Genomic DNA, 16,569 nt, shown 5'->3' on the forward strand with positions numbered 1-16,569 from the left:
TCCAGATAGCTGGATCATCCAAGAGTCTTGTGAAGTTGTCCCGTGTGTTCCCCTTAGAATTTTCAGGAGTTCGAGCTCTTTCGACTCTTGTGGAGGTGTCAAATATTTGGAATGGTCAAATTTGGACCTTCTACTTCTTTGTTATTAACCATTAGATCTGTCTTAGAGGATCGCATAATTGATTATTTTGGGATCAATTCCTTATCTCATATAGGTGGTTTGGCGAGGAATTCTGATGAAGGTGGCCTAGATGAACAACTTAGGATTTTTAGGTGATCGACTTTTTCTGATTGTTTAAGAAATAATTCTCCTTGGAGAATTTGCTCCTCTGTTTCCTCTTGATTTATCATCCCAGAACTAAGATTTTTCTCGTCGCCATAAGTTTGGGAATACCTAGCTTAGGAGTCTTGGTTGAGCTAATGCTCGAGTTCATCTTGCTTTTCTGAGTTTGATTCATTGTCCCACATGTATGAGTCATCTATTGCGTTAACTTGGAATATTGGAATTAAGGGATCACTTGCCCAGTTTGATTGTCGATGGAGACTTCTTGTGTCACTTTTAGGCCTGCATCTTGAATTGGAATTCTTGAGATGATCTTTTCATTGGCTCTTTCTTGGTTACAAGTTCAGAGCTAAAGTAGTCATTATTGTGGATGAGGATCTTGAGTTGGAGAATCCTGGGTGAGCTGATGTTCATTTTGTTTTTCATTCTCTAGATTTTTGCATTTGATTTCTTCCTATGCTCTAAGGCCATTGTGGATGTTCTTCTTGCTTGGGTGCAGTTCACGATTCACTTGAGTTAATCTTGTTGACATCGTTGAGGCATCTTGAGTTTTTTGTTCTTCTTTGCCATCAGCATCCTCCTTCGTAACAATTATCGCGCCATTATCATTGAGGTCTTGAACTCTATGTTTGAAAGCTCGACATTCCTTGGTGTCATGGGCGTAACTTTGATGCCATTCACACCATTGAGATGCATCTTCCCCATGAAAGGTAGGAATCCTTGCTACTGCAGGTAATTCTACTAGCCATGCTTTAAGCAACTTCTCATATGCTCGTCAATGGGAGTGAATTCCCTTGGCTTGCAAATCTGCATCCGCCATATGGCAGAGTGACCCTTGCTTTTCTTTTAAGGCTTGATAGTTTTAGATTGATTACTTGTCTTACTGATCATGTTGATTTCTTTATTGGACAAGACCTCTCTCTCTCTCATCTTGTGGAGGTTTGGGTATCACTAGATTGTTCACGTTGGCCCCCTTCTTCTTGGCTCGCTCATAACGCGAAAGGTCTTTCAAGCATGGAGTCAAATGAGTAGGGAACGATGTCGTTGATGAAGAGCATCATATACTCTAGGGAAGCGTTTTCTACGACCATAGCGATCTTGGCCTAGTCAGTGAGCGTGCACTCGATAATCAGTGTTGCAGCTTCCCTGAACCATGTTACAAAGTCGGGGAGAGGTTTCCTAGGGTTTTACTTGGTGGTGATCAGCTTGCCGATGTTGAGAGGTCTTGGCCTCGCATTTCGGTATTATGAGTTGATTCGCTTGAACATCTTGTTAGGAGTGATGTCAGGGTGTTTGCTCATAATACTCAGGTGCCATGTGATAGCAATAACGGCCAAGCTGTGTTTAAATGTGGACTTTAGATGAATCGGTTTGTTGTGTAAGCAGGGTATAGAGAGTAGGTATGCCCTAACGTTGGCCTGTGGGTCACGTTTCCTAATAGACCTATTTTTAGAGTCAGGGATGTTGAAGCCTGACAGGAGATCTTTGATGCCGCTAAGAGTCTCTAGCACGTAGTCTTATGGAGGTAGAAAGTCATCGATACCCATTATGGTGAGGGTGAGGGTCTCTTGCATGGCTTTAATAGTACCCTCAAAATTAGCGTACTGAGTTGTAGGTATAGTGGGTACCCCACTAGTTGGCTGGTTACCCAACGTAGGTGTATGTTGAGCCACCTGGGCCCGAGGTTGGTAGATTTGGGCCACAGGGGAAGTCGGATAGAGTTGAGCCCAAGGAGCAGGCTGACTCAAAGATACCACCACGAGCGAAGCGAGGATAACTAAGATCTTGGATTGGTGGAACGATGGGGTTGGGGCGATAAATCGACTTACTTACCTGTCTTAGGGGTTGACCTAGATTTTGGGCTCGAGGCTGAATGTCGTAGCCCTGATCGGACAATCTCTAAAGAAAGGTCGACATGATGACTCCCTTGGAACTGTTTCAGATCAGGGTCTATACTGCCTATATCATTGAGATGGTTTGATGGGTTGCGTCTTGCCGCACTGTGATTGCTTGATGCAAACCTAGACCTAGGTTGCCTTGGGTACTTTGGCCTTGTCTATTTAGGTCTTGGTTGGCTTGACCTAGGCTATTCTTGCCTTGGCCAATCTGACCGTGGTCTACTTGGCCTCGATTGACTCGCCCTTGGGAGAGAGAGTCCCCAGGGTTTCACTAGTTTGGTGGGTTTGCTCGAGCATCTGACGAGGCGTGGACCTCATTTCTTGCTTGGCTCTTATGAAAGGCTCAAGGGCCCAAGAGTTCTTGAAGGATGCCTCCGAGTCTTATCCCTTGGTTATTTAGGGTTTGCCTAGCCACACAGATTTCATAGCCTGGGCTGGACTAGTGATCCTCTGTAGGGGAGGTGTGTGAATTTTAGGGTCTCGGACTATTGACCGTCCTTGACTTGAGTGTGACTGACTAGGGTTTGGGCCGGAATTCCAGGGAATTGTAGCAAACTGATCCTGAGGCTTTGTTAACTTGGTCTTGGACGAGGCCATGGACAACATTGCCTTCGTCTGGCGTGATGGACATGTTGTAGTACAAACTATAACTAAGACCTAGTTTTAAGATTGAAGTTGGACTTGAGTCTAAATCGGGGCCTTGACCTGGGCCTAGGCTACACTATAGTTGCGGGAACCTTGGGGATGAGGGCCTGGTCTCACCTTAGGAACTTGATCCCACGGTTCCTCAAAGGGATCTTAAAGGGAGCTGAGTTTACCTATGAAATGGGATATTGGTCTACTGGCTTCTAGGATCCTTCCAATGAGAGAAGCTATACTATTAATTGAACTACTGCTTCTCTCGTTGGTATTATAAGTTTATTTCTTTAGAACAAATTAAATTGTGGTGTATATCACATCGTAGTGTACAAGAATTATGGTATTAGAAAACTATGCTTAATATCATAGTAAGTCAATTTATGATATTATTGAATTGTATTATTGTAGTAAATTGGAGTACTGTAACTATGACATTGGTAATAAGTTAAGGTATATGATAATAGATCTAGCAGCCATTGATCTCGTTTTATGTATGGACGAACTTGGATCTCTCTAAGTGAAGACCTCAATCCTAGTGACATGGGATCTCACTAGGATCTAGCTCCTTAACTTGTGGAATGTATGTATGTCTATCCTAACCACAAGGACCAAGGAGCTTCCACCATGTGGCAGTTCGGCGTTCCCCAAACCGATCCCACATCTGCCTACAACAACTACATGCTGGACAGGGTTAGACTTAGGGAACCTTAATTTGACCTAAAATGGACCTCGGTATGGACTTGGATGTGGGTCTGGACCAAGACATGGTTGGACTAGGCTTTGGATCTAGGTATGGACTTGGCTCGGGCCTGGGTAGGGACCTGAGTCGAGGACTGGGTCAAACTGGGCGTGGACCCTTTCTAGGCCTAGTGAGAGACCAGGGTGTGGGCCTAGGTGTAAACCTGGACCGAGACCTGAGTTGGACTAGGTGCAGGCCCTTCTTAGACCTTGTGACAAACCGAGGTTCAGGCTGAGGTGTGAACCTAGACCGAGACCAAACTCAAGCTTTCTAACCTATATCTATGCAGTACACCACACGAAAGGTTTGAAATCAATTTGGCCTAATAAACTATAGATAGGTCAAGGCACGGTTGGGTTCCTAACTAATAAAAAGGCTGAAATACAGCTAGGTCTTGTTGGGTACCCACACTGAAAGGTATGGCTATGTGGAAGTCAAGGTATTAAATTAAAAAATTTTCTTTTACTTTTATTGCAAATACCTAAAATACACTTAATGGGCTACAATATATTGCTGTAAAATTAAAATATTGCCCTAGATGCAACCTAGGATATTTATTTTTATTGCTAAGAGAAAAATAAACTATCCAAGAACTTTAAATTAACTTCCACTATAAGTTTTAGCATAAAATAAGTTCCAGAAAATTTACAGAAATAAGAATATTAATTTAAAACTATTGGGAAGACTTACTAGAAGATGCCTGAAGTTACCCTATCAGGACTTGGTATACACTACACTCGATTCCATGACCAACGACATATTTTTACTACTTAAAATGTTATTGAAAATTTTGAGATAGGGAAGCTTTGTAGGCCATACTTCTTTGTCTAGGGTTTTAAAGAGGAAAAATAAACTAGGGTTTACAAAAACCCTATGGGAACAAATTAGGGCTGCATATGTGAGTTGATCTCTCTCTAGGCTGAACTTCTCTCTCCTTTCTTCAAAATACAACAAACCCTTGCTCTAGGGTTTCTCAATAGCCCCGCCTATATTTTTTTATAAGACAAAATGTAGAGGAGAGAGAGGGTGGTGTGCCTCCCTCTGGGTAAAGATGAGGGGGGCACGTGTAGGTAGAGAGATCTCCCCTATTTTGTGCGTGAAGGAAAGAGGAGAGAGAGACTTGGGGCATGAGAAAGATGTATCTAGTCTTGGGATAGAGAAAGATCTTTTAATGTGAGGGGGTTCAAACTAGATCTTTATATATAAAGAAATCTATCTTCGAATTTGAATATGGTTCCTTCTAAGTATTGTCTTGTCCAATTTCCAGTTAGAACTTTAGGATAAATGGGAAATTTGTGGCGTAAGAGATTTAATCAGAGCCATCTATCCCAAAATAAGAACCTTATCCTCTTAGACTTTGACCCAAGTCCAACTCCTATTCAAAATTGAAATATTATTAATTTTAAATATTATCCAAATCTCCCATAATCAAGGAAGATCTGAATCTTAAATAACTCCCATAGAATAGGAAACCAAATCTAATTTGAAATCAAAAGATTTCCTATCTTTGAACTCATTTAAATTTTAAGAAAAACGGGGCGTCCCCCTATTTTCCTAAAAAAGTGGCGTGGAGCAACATATAGTTTTAATAAGAAATACTTGGGGGGGACCCACACCAAAAAAATAGGGTGTGTCCCTTTATGCTATAAAAAAGGGGCGTGCCACTTTTGCTTTAAAAAGAAAGTGGCGTACCCTCCTATGTGCTAAAAAAGAGGGCGTGTGACCCTAGAGGTCATGTGGGCCCCACATGGGCTGGATCCTTTGTCCCCACATATGATATTAAGTTTTGAAATTTTTTAGAAATACCCTTTTATGAAAAATAGGTCAGAGATAATATTTTAAAATTTGGAAAAAATATTTAAAAATCATTGGAACATTTATAATACCAAAATGAAATATACTAGGAGTAGACTGGTACTAATAGGTAAAAAATAGTGGCAATAAGGGTACTCCACTCGCGCCAGAAACTATGATCCACTACTGTTTTCTTATCCAACCCAATAAAGTCCCGTGACCCATAGTCTCTTTGTAGGGGCTCATGATTGCCCTACTAAAGTTGGATAATAAACCGTGGGACTATGATCTTGGAATGTGGATTTCAGTTCCCCTTTTTAAGAGCAAGTCTAGCATTTGTCACCTCAATGGAAAACGGGGCTCTTTCTATGCATATGTACATGTGTCCCTTTTTAGAGTAGCTTCCCAGTAAAGCAGTTGTCATGCGTACATGTCGTACGAAAGTTTGTTGAGGTTTTGACCCTAGCTCTCACAGGCCTACAATCGCACACAGGTGACCATACAATTCGCCTAGTCTATAAACATATCCCTGAGCATCTCTTCGACCTCAACAAGGGATTTACAAACCCTTCTCGGTAGTGCCACATTGCCCATGACCAGGGCCATAAATCGCCAACCCTTTGTTAGTCTACATACACACTCCCATTGAAGTGCATATTCCACTATGAATATCATTTTTTACAAGCTCTCTAGGCCTTTAATGGCCACAAAACCCAACACACATATCTGGGCTCCCAATTAAAGGGATTGACCAGGTCCTGCTATTGTAGGGTGCTTTGGGGCTGAGGATTATGGAGGGGCGTTCACAGTTAAAGTTGTGTGATCCTCAACTGCCCGGGATCTCGATAGTTAGGTGTGCCTCTCAGCGTTAATGTTCACTTCAGGGCTTTCGAAAACTTTGAAATGGTTTCCCGGGCTTCTTGGTTCTGTGTGTGCAACCATGTAGAAACCAACAAGCTGATGTGGGTGTGAGATGTGGTCAACACACGAATCAATCAAGTTGGAAGTTCAACAACTAAAAGGAGACGTCTTAAATAATGAGAGACTTTTTTTGTATCAGATGTTAGGAAAATAGAAAGTAGGAACAAGGGCTGCCAAATTTTTTTTCCAGCACCTCTATCACATATGCCAAGGAGCGTTTCAAAGGCCATATAACCTGTGTACGCTGATTCTCCTTTAAATCACCGGCAGTGCTGAGTTGAACTTTTTGCCAAGAATAGCAGAATTTCTTTGCAGATTGAAATCTAACTCAAATAAATAAAATTAACTGGAAATTTTAAAAGAAAGGGGATAAGAAATTTACCTACTCGGGCTGGTTGGCCTGGGACACTTGAATTGGACGATGTCGCCCGTATGAGGACCATGGTTTATTTACACCTCTTGCCTTCAATTTTTTTCGTCGAACATGGTTGATTTTCTCCTCTGAAATTTGTTCGAAATACTTGACTAAGGATGGTTGACAGAGGTCAAGATTGAATTAGGGGTTTGTAGCTTAGTTCTACGGTCATGGCTTCTTGGATCTTGGGTTTGAAGGTTATGGTCCCAGAGCTAAGGGTAGATGACCTAGGTTAGGTTTATTCTCTGGAGTTTGGGGTTTAGGAGGCTATGGTTTAGGTCTCTTGAGGGTTAGGCTTCTTAATTTTAGGTTTTCTCAAAGGATTAGATCTCTAACCTAAGGTTCTATGTGTTTCCTCAATGACCCAAAATAGGACCCTTACATGGGCTTCAAAAGTCGGTTTTAAGTAGTTGGGAATGATTCCTACTGGATTCCTACAAAAAGTTCGAACTAACTAGTAGAAAATGTTTAGATGCAACGGTATACGGTGTTTTGGCAAAATTGGATTAGACGTCGCGTAACGTGGAGTCTAGGGTTCTTGGAGTTCAATAAACTAAATTTGTGGGTTGCTAGGTCTAGACACCACAATACATGGCGTTTAGGGGTTTTTGGGCCAGATGCCACAAACAATGGTGTCTAGGGTTCTCAGGTATGTGAGAGCTGATTTTTCGGGGTTTGGGGGATCTAGGGAATAGACGCATGTACCGTGGTGTTTCAAGCTCTATGGTTTGGATGCTATGAATCGTGGCGTTTAGACCATGGTAGGCTAGTCTTTCGGGATTTCGTTGATGTTATTGATCTTGATTAAGATTCCGTCTTTGTTCAATCGAACTTATCTTGAAAGCTTCCATCCTAAGTCGGTATTCGTATTTTCTACTATTTAGGATGAGTTTCTAGATTTTAGGATGGTTTCCTAGGGTTTTAGGATTATTTTGGAGTTTCTCTAGGATGTTCGAGAAGGTTGGGACCATGGTCCAAGGGATTATGGACCATAGAAGAAGTAGACTATGGTGTATTTGGGTAAGATAGTCCGTAAGGGTCTACTAGTAATTTTTTAGGCAATTTTAGGGATTTAAAAATTAGGGAAAAATAGGGAAAAAATATCCAAATTCAAAACGGGGTACTACACTACTCCCGGTGCTTCTTCTCTTGCCTAGGCTTTTCGAACATTGCTTTTGCTATCTTTTATGATCTTGGTCATACTTAAGAAAACATGAAGTGGCCCAATGTATATAGTTTCATTCGAGTTTATATAAGAATTGCATAAATAATATACTTTCTTATGCTTCATTTGATGCCTGTCATGGTTTTATTGTTCATTTACATTCCAAATGTGTCTTTGTTGAATTTTTTCTCACCAATGGAAAACTTTTGAGTACATTATAAGTGGTGAATTATCAAACTTCTTTGCAGAAACTAGAACTGAATCTTGTGGCTTCCCTGAATTCCAAGACAATTGGAGCTCTGGCTGAGACCTTTGCAGATAAGCCTAAGAAAAAGTCAATTCATGAACTTTGTCGGTGGTGCTGCTCTTCTGGGGTGTCAAAGGCTATTTTTTTCTTGGTCATGTTGCGGTCATTTATGATTCGAAAGAAAGGTATGTACATTTATAATTGCTGACATTCATGATTCGAAAGACAGGTATATGCATTTATATTGCACCTGGAAGCTTATACAGTTCCAACTGGATTGCTGTGTGATGAAACTTTTAGGTGGATTGTCTCTAATTGAGTTTTCACCTTGTTTCTCAGTTATTGTTATTGTTTTCTGATTGCCCCTTGTACACGCATGCTTTATTCTTTTTATGGTTATACTGGTGTGAAGTTATACTTGATTTACTCTTCCAATGTATTTTCTCAATTGATTTAATGATGTGTATTTACTAGTGGATGTGAATATATCAAAATTATAGTTCTAGCATGTGGATGTACCCATGGTCTTGGAAGAAATATGCCATCTTATTGGGTGATGTTAAATTAATCTATCGTCAATTTGTAAATAATTATTCCTTACTAGGATATTGCATTGTTTTGGCCATAATATCTTGTGTTTGCAGAAGCTGCAAGTTTCTTAGTGCTTGTTCGATCATGTCTTCCTGTACTTGAGCGAGAGTGGGTTGTCTGGGACTCCAAAGGCTCTATTTTCCTTGCTGAAGAGGTATCTCTGAAATCACTCTGGCCTTTGATTTTCAATTTTTTCCCTTTCGATCTGATAATTTTTTTGACTTACTTATTTTACTGAGTTGTGCAGTTTAACTTAGAGAAGTTGGAGACTGTTTTTGACCAAGTCCGCATTTATCAGCTTATTGAATCACAATTTGAGGCATTTGTTCCAAATCTCTTGATCTCTATTTATGGGTGTATTCTAAAATATCCTCCTCCTGCAACAGGACCTCCAGGAACATTGGTGTGTGTATGTCACTTATAGAGTTTTTCTATTGATCAGCTTTTGGTTGCTTGCAGTCAATGGTGACTTTATTTCAATTTCATTATTTGGTTTCTATTTATCGTTGATCCTTTACTATAATTAATATGACATTTTCAGGACGTAAGTGGGCCATGGGTGTACATACTTGACGAACTCTTTGTCTTGTTTTCTGTGTCCTCGTGCAAACATGTGTTTGTAGAACATCTTCGGTTGCTTGTGATGCGGAGCCGCATTGCTATAGTTCCTTTTTTATCCAAGTATTTTACTCAAGGTTGGTTCAGTGGCTCTTTCTCTTTCTTTTGTGCCCTTCTTTTTTTTCCCTTTAAGATCTAATTAATAGTTGTAAAAAATACTTGCTTATTTGTGTTGGTATTTTCTTGTGTTAGAAGCTTATCTTGGCTTGTTGTATATCTACAAATCATCTCTAAGGGGCCGTTTGGATACCTGAAAATCTATTACATGACAATAGATTACATGGAAGGAAATATGACATTTCCACTGTTTGCTTACACTTAATCGTAAGGGAATGGAAAGAGACTATGCGAGATTTCCCAAAAAATCGGGAAATCCATTATGCACGGTGATAAGTGAAAAATCTATTACGGGAGTGACGGGTAATTTTGGGAAATCTTTCGCTTACGTTTTTACTTACACTATCCCCTATCACTGATTAAAAAAATCTTCTCTTGTAAACCCTCTCTCTTCATAATAATAACTAGCATAGCAGCCCTCTCTCTTCATAATAATAACTAGCATAGCATAGGTGATCCCTACCTTTTTAAGCTCATCCGGCATCAGCTGTCATATAAAAACAAAAATAATAAAAATAAAAATTAGTAATCAATGATAAATTACACGACACAATCATAATAAAAAATTTCACACAACATAATCCTCATAAGAGATTACTAAAATCTCAATTGGAATAACATAGCTCTTTAGTCTCCTCCAATACCTCAAAATTTCATAGTGCAATTACCAAACCTTTTAGTTTACTAATCAAACTTCTTCCCATTTTTTAACTCGTACCATAGAGATTTTGAATTTAGTATCATAAGTTTATTGTTTATTTGAAATTATATAGAGAGACATTTAAAAGACTTCTATAAAAAATAAATAAAAATAAAGCTTATCATAATAAAATGATGTTATTCCAATCATATTGTTTCAATGAATTATTATATTGAAACCAATGTCATGTTAGAAAACATGTCATTCCATGTACGTGCCAAAGGCACTTAAAATAAGTAGGAAATGGTGTCATGATGACTGTAAAATGATACAAGTTATTATTAGAAAATCTCTTTGGAATGGTGATGATGTTATTATTAGAAATCTTTTTGGAACGGTGTGATGATGATTTTAATTCCGTATTTTGTGACAAAAAAGAAAGAAATGATAATTCTGCATTTTAGTAGAATTTTGTGACAAAAAAGAAAGAAATGATAGTTTATAGGCACGTGCTGGTAAAATGTTGGTAATACATTTGCTATATCTCTTCTAGACATAGCCAAACAATAACAATGTATTTCCCAGGTTGCATCTAAATACTACCCAAACAACAGTAACAATCCATTTGCAGATAATGTATTACACCAGTAATATATTTCATAGACAATATATTTCTAGGTATCCAAATGGCCCCTTAAGGAATCCTGTAGGGCTTGTTTGGCTCCCTGGAGACCCACTTTCTGGAATCGATTCAAATTCTGGAAGTGAGTCATCTAGGGTATAATTTTACTGGAAAGTGGAAAGTGGGTAAATGCTGCTTGGATACCGTACTTGGATACTGTCTAGATGCAACCTTGGATTTATATTTCAAGTTTTTTGCTCACCTTTTTGTAAAACCTGGATTTGCACACATACACGTAACACGTACATCTATCAATTTTGTTATGTGCATTTCTTTCAGTCACTACATACACCAAAAGTTCTCCAATGGATATTGGTCCCTTGCCTATTTAATTGACATTCAGTTTCTCGCTCATTCCCTTACTTCCTGAAAAACTTGTACACCCAAACTTCCTCCAAAACTTCAAATTTTCTCGCTTTATACTCCCTCCATTTCCAAATCTTCACATGCCTCACAATCGCTCAAAATACTAATACTGGAACATTAAAACAAGAAAGAAAACCTATAAAGTCAATGATGGGAAATTTTAGATATATTCATGATGAAATAATCGCACAAAATATTTTAACGACTAATGCACAAATCTAAAAGGGAACAAAAGTTAAAAAAAGTTCGGGAAAGCCAAATAGAAAAAAAAGAAAAGAAAGAAAGAAAGAAAGAAAGAAAGAATGATCGAGAAAAATAATCACTTTGTAAACCCAGATATAAAATTAATGCAATCTACATTCTTTGCTGGATACCTACTGGAATCTTTGTTGGAATCCTCTGACCATTCATTGGAGAATCCCCATTCCCATTGCTATTTTTTCCGTGCGTAGTGCTGGCATCTGTCTTAATTTGACTCTTCTTTCCTTTTCTCCAATGTAATTCTTCTCCCCTCTCTCTAAATCCAACCCAAAATCACTCATACTAGCAGTAATTCCACTTGCGATATTAGGACGAAAACCGGTTGATTTTCTCAGATTCAGGGCCCTGTGACCTGTAACATCTGGAATTTTCTGTAGGGGATGCGTCTAGTTCAGTCCTACATGGCTTCTATTACAGTTGCAGGGAAAAAACTGTAATAGATGCTCTAGTACAGTCATTCAATGGTCAGATATATTTGAAGGTGAGGGTTGAGGGGAGAGAGGATTACAAAGAATTAAGGGGAGAGAAGAATGAGAGAGAAAATAGGGTTAGAGTGAGATCAGAGGACAAAGGTTAAAGAGTTAGGGCTATAGAGAGAAGGAGAAGCATTACAGAGCTACGGTTAGAGGGAGAAGCAGGGTGTAGGGCTTTTCTTATGGGGTCCTCTTGTTACTAATCTCTACCTGGGTGATGCATTTCCGAGGGATATGTCTCTTCTGTCTTTTTTTTAGATGATTGAGTTTCCAAAGTCAGCCCACAATTTTGAGAGCCAAACGGGGAAAATTGGCTCAAATCCAGCAAATGCATCTCTTGAAGATGCATTTCCAAGTATCCAAATGGGCCTTATCATTTGCCCTTTTTGCGCCTTCCACTCAAACTAACTCGCATCTCCTAATAGGTGTTGTATAGAGTCTGCGCTGCACACAAACTATCTGAGTTTACTTTCTCGCATTTTATCATCTATTGGAGCCACACCTAAGTTCTCCCAAAATTTGAGTGCTTATGCGCATTGTACTATGAAGGTCTAAATACTGCTATTTTCTTTTAGCAATCAATGCATGTGGCAATCAATGCATGTGTACATCTTTAGTGGCTGGTTATTGTCTTGCTAAAGTCACAGATTCACAGATTTGTATATCAACGAACTTGTGGTTGCTTTTGTATAATGGTACCATGCGTCTCGACCTTGAATTCATTTCATTTCCTGCCAACTCATTTCATTTCCGACCCCAAATAATTGAGATATGCCTTGGATGATAATATATATCAGTCTTATAAGTAAAAGCTTTCTGGAATTATTTGATGCAAATGGTCTACTTTGTTTTCCTTCATTATAAGTTTTTCCTGTTGGTTTTGGATGGTTTTGTCTGCCGTTTCTAGTGTTCTATTGGAGCCTATGGAAGCTTCCTTTTTGTTTTTTACTTTTTTATTTTTATGTTAAACAAGTTGGGCTTCTTGCTTTTCGGTATTTGGCCTGTTGGCGCAATTTCTCAGATGTTGCATTGGTACATGGTCTGATCGGTGACATTTCTTGTAGGCTCGTCCATACCTGATGCGGTTCAAATTCAAAGCCTTCGGTCATTTGCTGCTCTCTGTTCAGCATTGATATCCTCTGAGACAAGTAGTTCGATACATAATCCTAATCATACGCAACTTCTCCTGGAATTTCCTTCAGTTTTAGTTCCACTTTCTAGTGCTGTCCCGGTAATTACTTATTGGAGTTTTGTATTCATCAATGTTTAAAACTTGATGTGTCCTACTTGGACTCGCCCCAGTTACTTGGCCAGAGTGGGATGCCATGATGCATTGGAAAACCTTGGGAACTGGCCAAGTCTCACTGGCGGCCTATTGCCTAGTTGTTTGCATAATGTTTTGGTAGTCTGGGTTTGAGTCTTGTTCAGACTTCAGACTTGGCCAAGTAAGTCTGGTTGACACGTGCTCCGGCCTTGCCTGGTTCTAGGCCCAACTCCTAGATGCATCACTGATTTCACAGTATGTTCTTCTTATCATGGAGAAATTTGCAAAAGGATTTTTAACCCAGAGTTACTGGTGTGGGATATTGATTTTTCCCAAGTTTTGTTGCTTGTATTGTTATCATTTATGATGTTGAGAATTGTTATTTTTACTATTAAGGTTAATTTTTTGTGTTTGAAGTGGGTGGACTAATATATTTAGCTGTGCAGGCCATACGAATGGAAGCCATTACTTGTATAGAAGGGGTTTATAACCTATGGCTTCATGTACTAAATGCTTCCCAGAAAAATGGTGCACCGTCTGTTGCCTTGATGTCTGATTTTTGTCAATTCTACTGAAAGTGTGGGATACAATCTAATACGGTGCAACTGCAGGAGATGACACCACTATCCAAGATGATAGCAACTGGATGCCTGTTTATGGGGAGTTGTTGGAACTAATTTTGCAACAGAAGAATTTGATTTCCTCCGATGCTGATTTTATACAATCATTTCTGAAGACCTTGCTCGGCCCGGATGGTCTTAATATCCTCATGCCCCAGAATCTAGATCAGAGGTGTGTATTTTGGCTTCCACTGCTAACCTTTCTCTTGTTTTCTTGAAGTAGGTTTGCTCCATTGGAAGAACATTAGCCCTAATAAAACCCCCCACCCCCCAATTAAAAAAAAAGGACGAAAGAATACTGACTGTAAATATGACAACTTTTGTATTTTATGCTTTTCAAATAGGGATCACAGTTACATGGGTGTTTCAATTTTGATTTCAGTGACATGGTAGTTTGATTGAAGCTATACACCGCATAAAGTAGAATCAAATGTGGAAGATAAAATTGATTATTTTCAGTATATGGCCCAGTGAAACTGGAATTGTCTTTGACGGCAGATAAACATGTTGCACAACCTTTTAGGTTTTGACTTGGATATATGGAAAAAAAACTATAATTCTTCTTCTTGAGGATGCATTTTATGGGAGATTGGGGGTTGGAAATGAATTTCTTTGGTTTTGCCTTTTGGTCTAGTGGGGCCATGGTATAATTGACACTTCCATTTTCTGGATCCTAGTGTTTTTGGGATGCATATTGATTCTCTATGGGTTTCGATTTACATATTTCCATGAGTGAATAGCGAATGTTCGATGATGTTATGGGCTATCGGAAGTGACTGGTCTATATAGGAACTCGTGGGATACCTCCGAGGATCCTGTGCTCGCCATCTCCAAATGGCTAATGTCATGCGATATGGTGCCTAAAATGAATCTTGGAAGTGCTGTTGGGTTCCTCATTATAAGTATCTGATTTATTTTATTACGCGATAGGTAATGGGCAGATGTGACCTTCAGCATGAAGCATTTTACACCGCTTTTTATCATTGTCTCAAAGATTCAAGGTAAGGAGTGGGCATTCGTTAATGATCAATTTGCAATGCCCATTTAAGTGTCTGTTTCAAGACCCAAAGGGTTAAATATGGAACTTGTATTAACTGGGATTTATACTCTTATTTTATTGGGGCCTCCTTTGCATCACATGCTACTGGATCCTTTCCTGCCCTCGCAAAAAGGATAAGGATTGAGCTCTGGTTATGTGGATGTGTAGAAGTTTTTGTGCCTTAGTGAAAATTTTTCAGGGGTACAAAGCATTCCCTTTCTAATGGAAGTGCAATTTAATTTTGTTTTAATGAGTAATGCAGCTGCAACTTTGCTATAAATTTATGTGTGTGACTTCTCATCGTGTTGGGGTTATGTGGCCGTTTAACGGCCTTATGAGAGCATGTAAAAACTTTTGATATAGTGATATGATAAACTCTAGTGGGAGTATAGTCTGGTGGGGTGGCTCACCTGGGCTTTGATGAGCTTGGCTCAGATTAATGTCTTCAAGCTTATTCTACTGTTATGTGAAATACGCATTTAGTCTTAGAGCTTCATCTCCTTGCTGTGGTCAATGATTTTGTCCCTTTTTTTTATGCTTGCAATCCTCCCTTTCTCAACCTAGGACAGGACTCGTCTTGTTGACTTATCTGTTCGAAGCATCAGGATACTTGACTTTGCCATAAGGTGCGAATGGATGTCTTTTGATATGACTTTTTTATGCAAATAAAAAAATTATTTTTAATTTTTAATTTTTAAATCTTTCTATGACTTAAAAAATATGTTATTTGGATTTTTAATTTTCTTTTTTAGTTGTAGAGATTTAAGGGATAAAATTGAAAGTTTAATTTTTTTTTTTTTTTTAAAAGATGGATATTGATATAGATTAACATGGTTGGGTTGGTTAGGATATGTTAGACTTGTTTTTAAGAGATAAGGGAGAGATAGATTTGAGTTTTTATTTATTATTCTTTTTAATTTGTATTTAAAAGGAAGATGTATCTTCTTTGTGGAAATGGTTATTAGAGAATAAAGAAAGAATTTAATCTTGTAAAAAGATCTTGGGGTGGACTCCCACTCCCTTGCGGACCTTGAGAGGGTATAATTTTTCTTTCTTTAATTTTATATTTTTATTTTCTGGTTTATTTTTTTCTACATTTGTTAGTATTAGAGCAAAGAAAATCCAGCCATTGCAATGCCATCGAAAGCTAATTCTACTATGGATGGTTGCATAGGACAAATTTTAGAAAATCTAATCAAAGTCATGAATGATGTTCGAAGTGAGGTTCGTGAAATGAATCAGTAGTTGCAACGGTTGGAGAATACTATTATTCGAGGAGAGGGTGTTTGCAACCATGAAGATCCGACACCAGATTCGCTGTAGAGATGAATTGAGGCCCTCTACTGACTAGAAGTGCATATCTTGAATGTAATGATCACATTGTGATGCAAGAACCACGATTTGAGAAGCATCCACATGATCTTAGTATTCAGCTCAATCTTCTTGAGTTTTATGAGGAACTTGACAAAGAAATCAAGATTGAGCTCGATATCCCATTGTTCTACTTCAAGATAAGCACAACATATTTGATGAATTTTTCATTTATATATCTTTCTAGAACTCAAAAAATATGTTATTTGGATTTTTAGTTTTCTTTAGGGTTGTTTTTTCTTTTTTAGTTGTAGAGATTTATGGGGTAGAATTAGATGCTTAGTTTTTTTAATAAGATGGATATGAATAGGGATTAGCATGGTTGCGATGGTTAGGATATGTTAAGACTTGTTTTTCAGAGATAAGGGAGAGATAGAGTTGAGTTTTTTATTCTTATTTTACTTTTATTAATTATTTCTTTTAGTTT

General features: G+C 38.5%; 1 protein-coding gene across 9 annotated transcripts in view; it reads left to right on the plus strand.

Annotated features, from left to right (window-relative positions):
- LOC18428242 (ARM repeat superfamily protein) overlaps window positions 1–16,569 on the plus strand; it is a 66,567-nt gene that overhangs the window by 18,819 nt on the left and 31,179 nt on the right. For 5 of the 9 annotated variants that reach the window (XM_088856200.1, XM_020663656.2, XM_088856203.1 and 2 more), the window contains 7 exons: window positions 8,102–8,285; window positions 8,745–8,845; window positions 8,939–9,094; window positions 9,233–9,386; window positions 12,913–13,079; window positions 13,559–13,640; window positions 13,724–13,904. In XM_088856200.1, the coding sequence (XP_088712326.1) occupies window positions 8,102–8,285; window positions 8,745–8,845; window positions 8,939–9,094; window positions 9,233–9,386; window positions 12,913–13,079; window positions 13,559–13,640; window positions 13,724–13,904 (1,025 nt within the window). Of the gene's footprint in view, window positions 1–8,101; window positions 8,286–8,744; window positions 8,846–8,938; window positions 9,101–9,232; window positions 9,387–12,912; window positions 13,080–13,558; window positions 13,641–13,723; window positions 13,905–16,569 lie in introns of all 9 variants that reach the window. The other 4 variants (XM_020663655.2, XM_020663654.2, XM_088856201.1 and 1 more) reach the window with 1 other exon arrangement.

This window comes from Amborella trichopoda, chromosome 13, assembly GCF_054954075.1.
Source record: "Amborella trichopoda isolate Santa Cruz 75 chromosome 13, AtrichopodaSantaCruz75HAP2 v2.0, whole genome shotgun sequence".
NCBI lineage: Eukaryota > Viridiplantae > Streptophyta > Magnoliopsida > Amborellales > Amborellaceae > Amborella > Amborella trichopoda.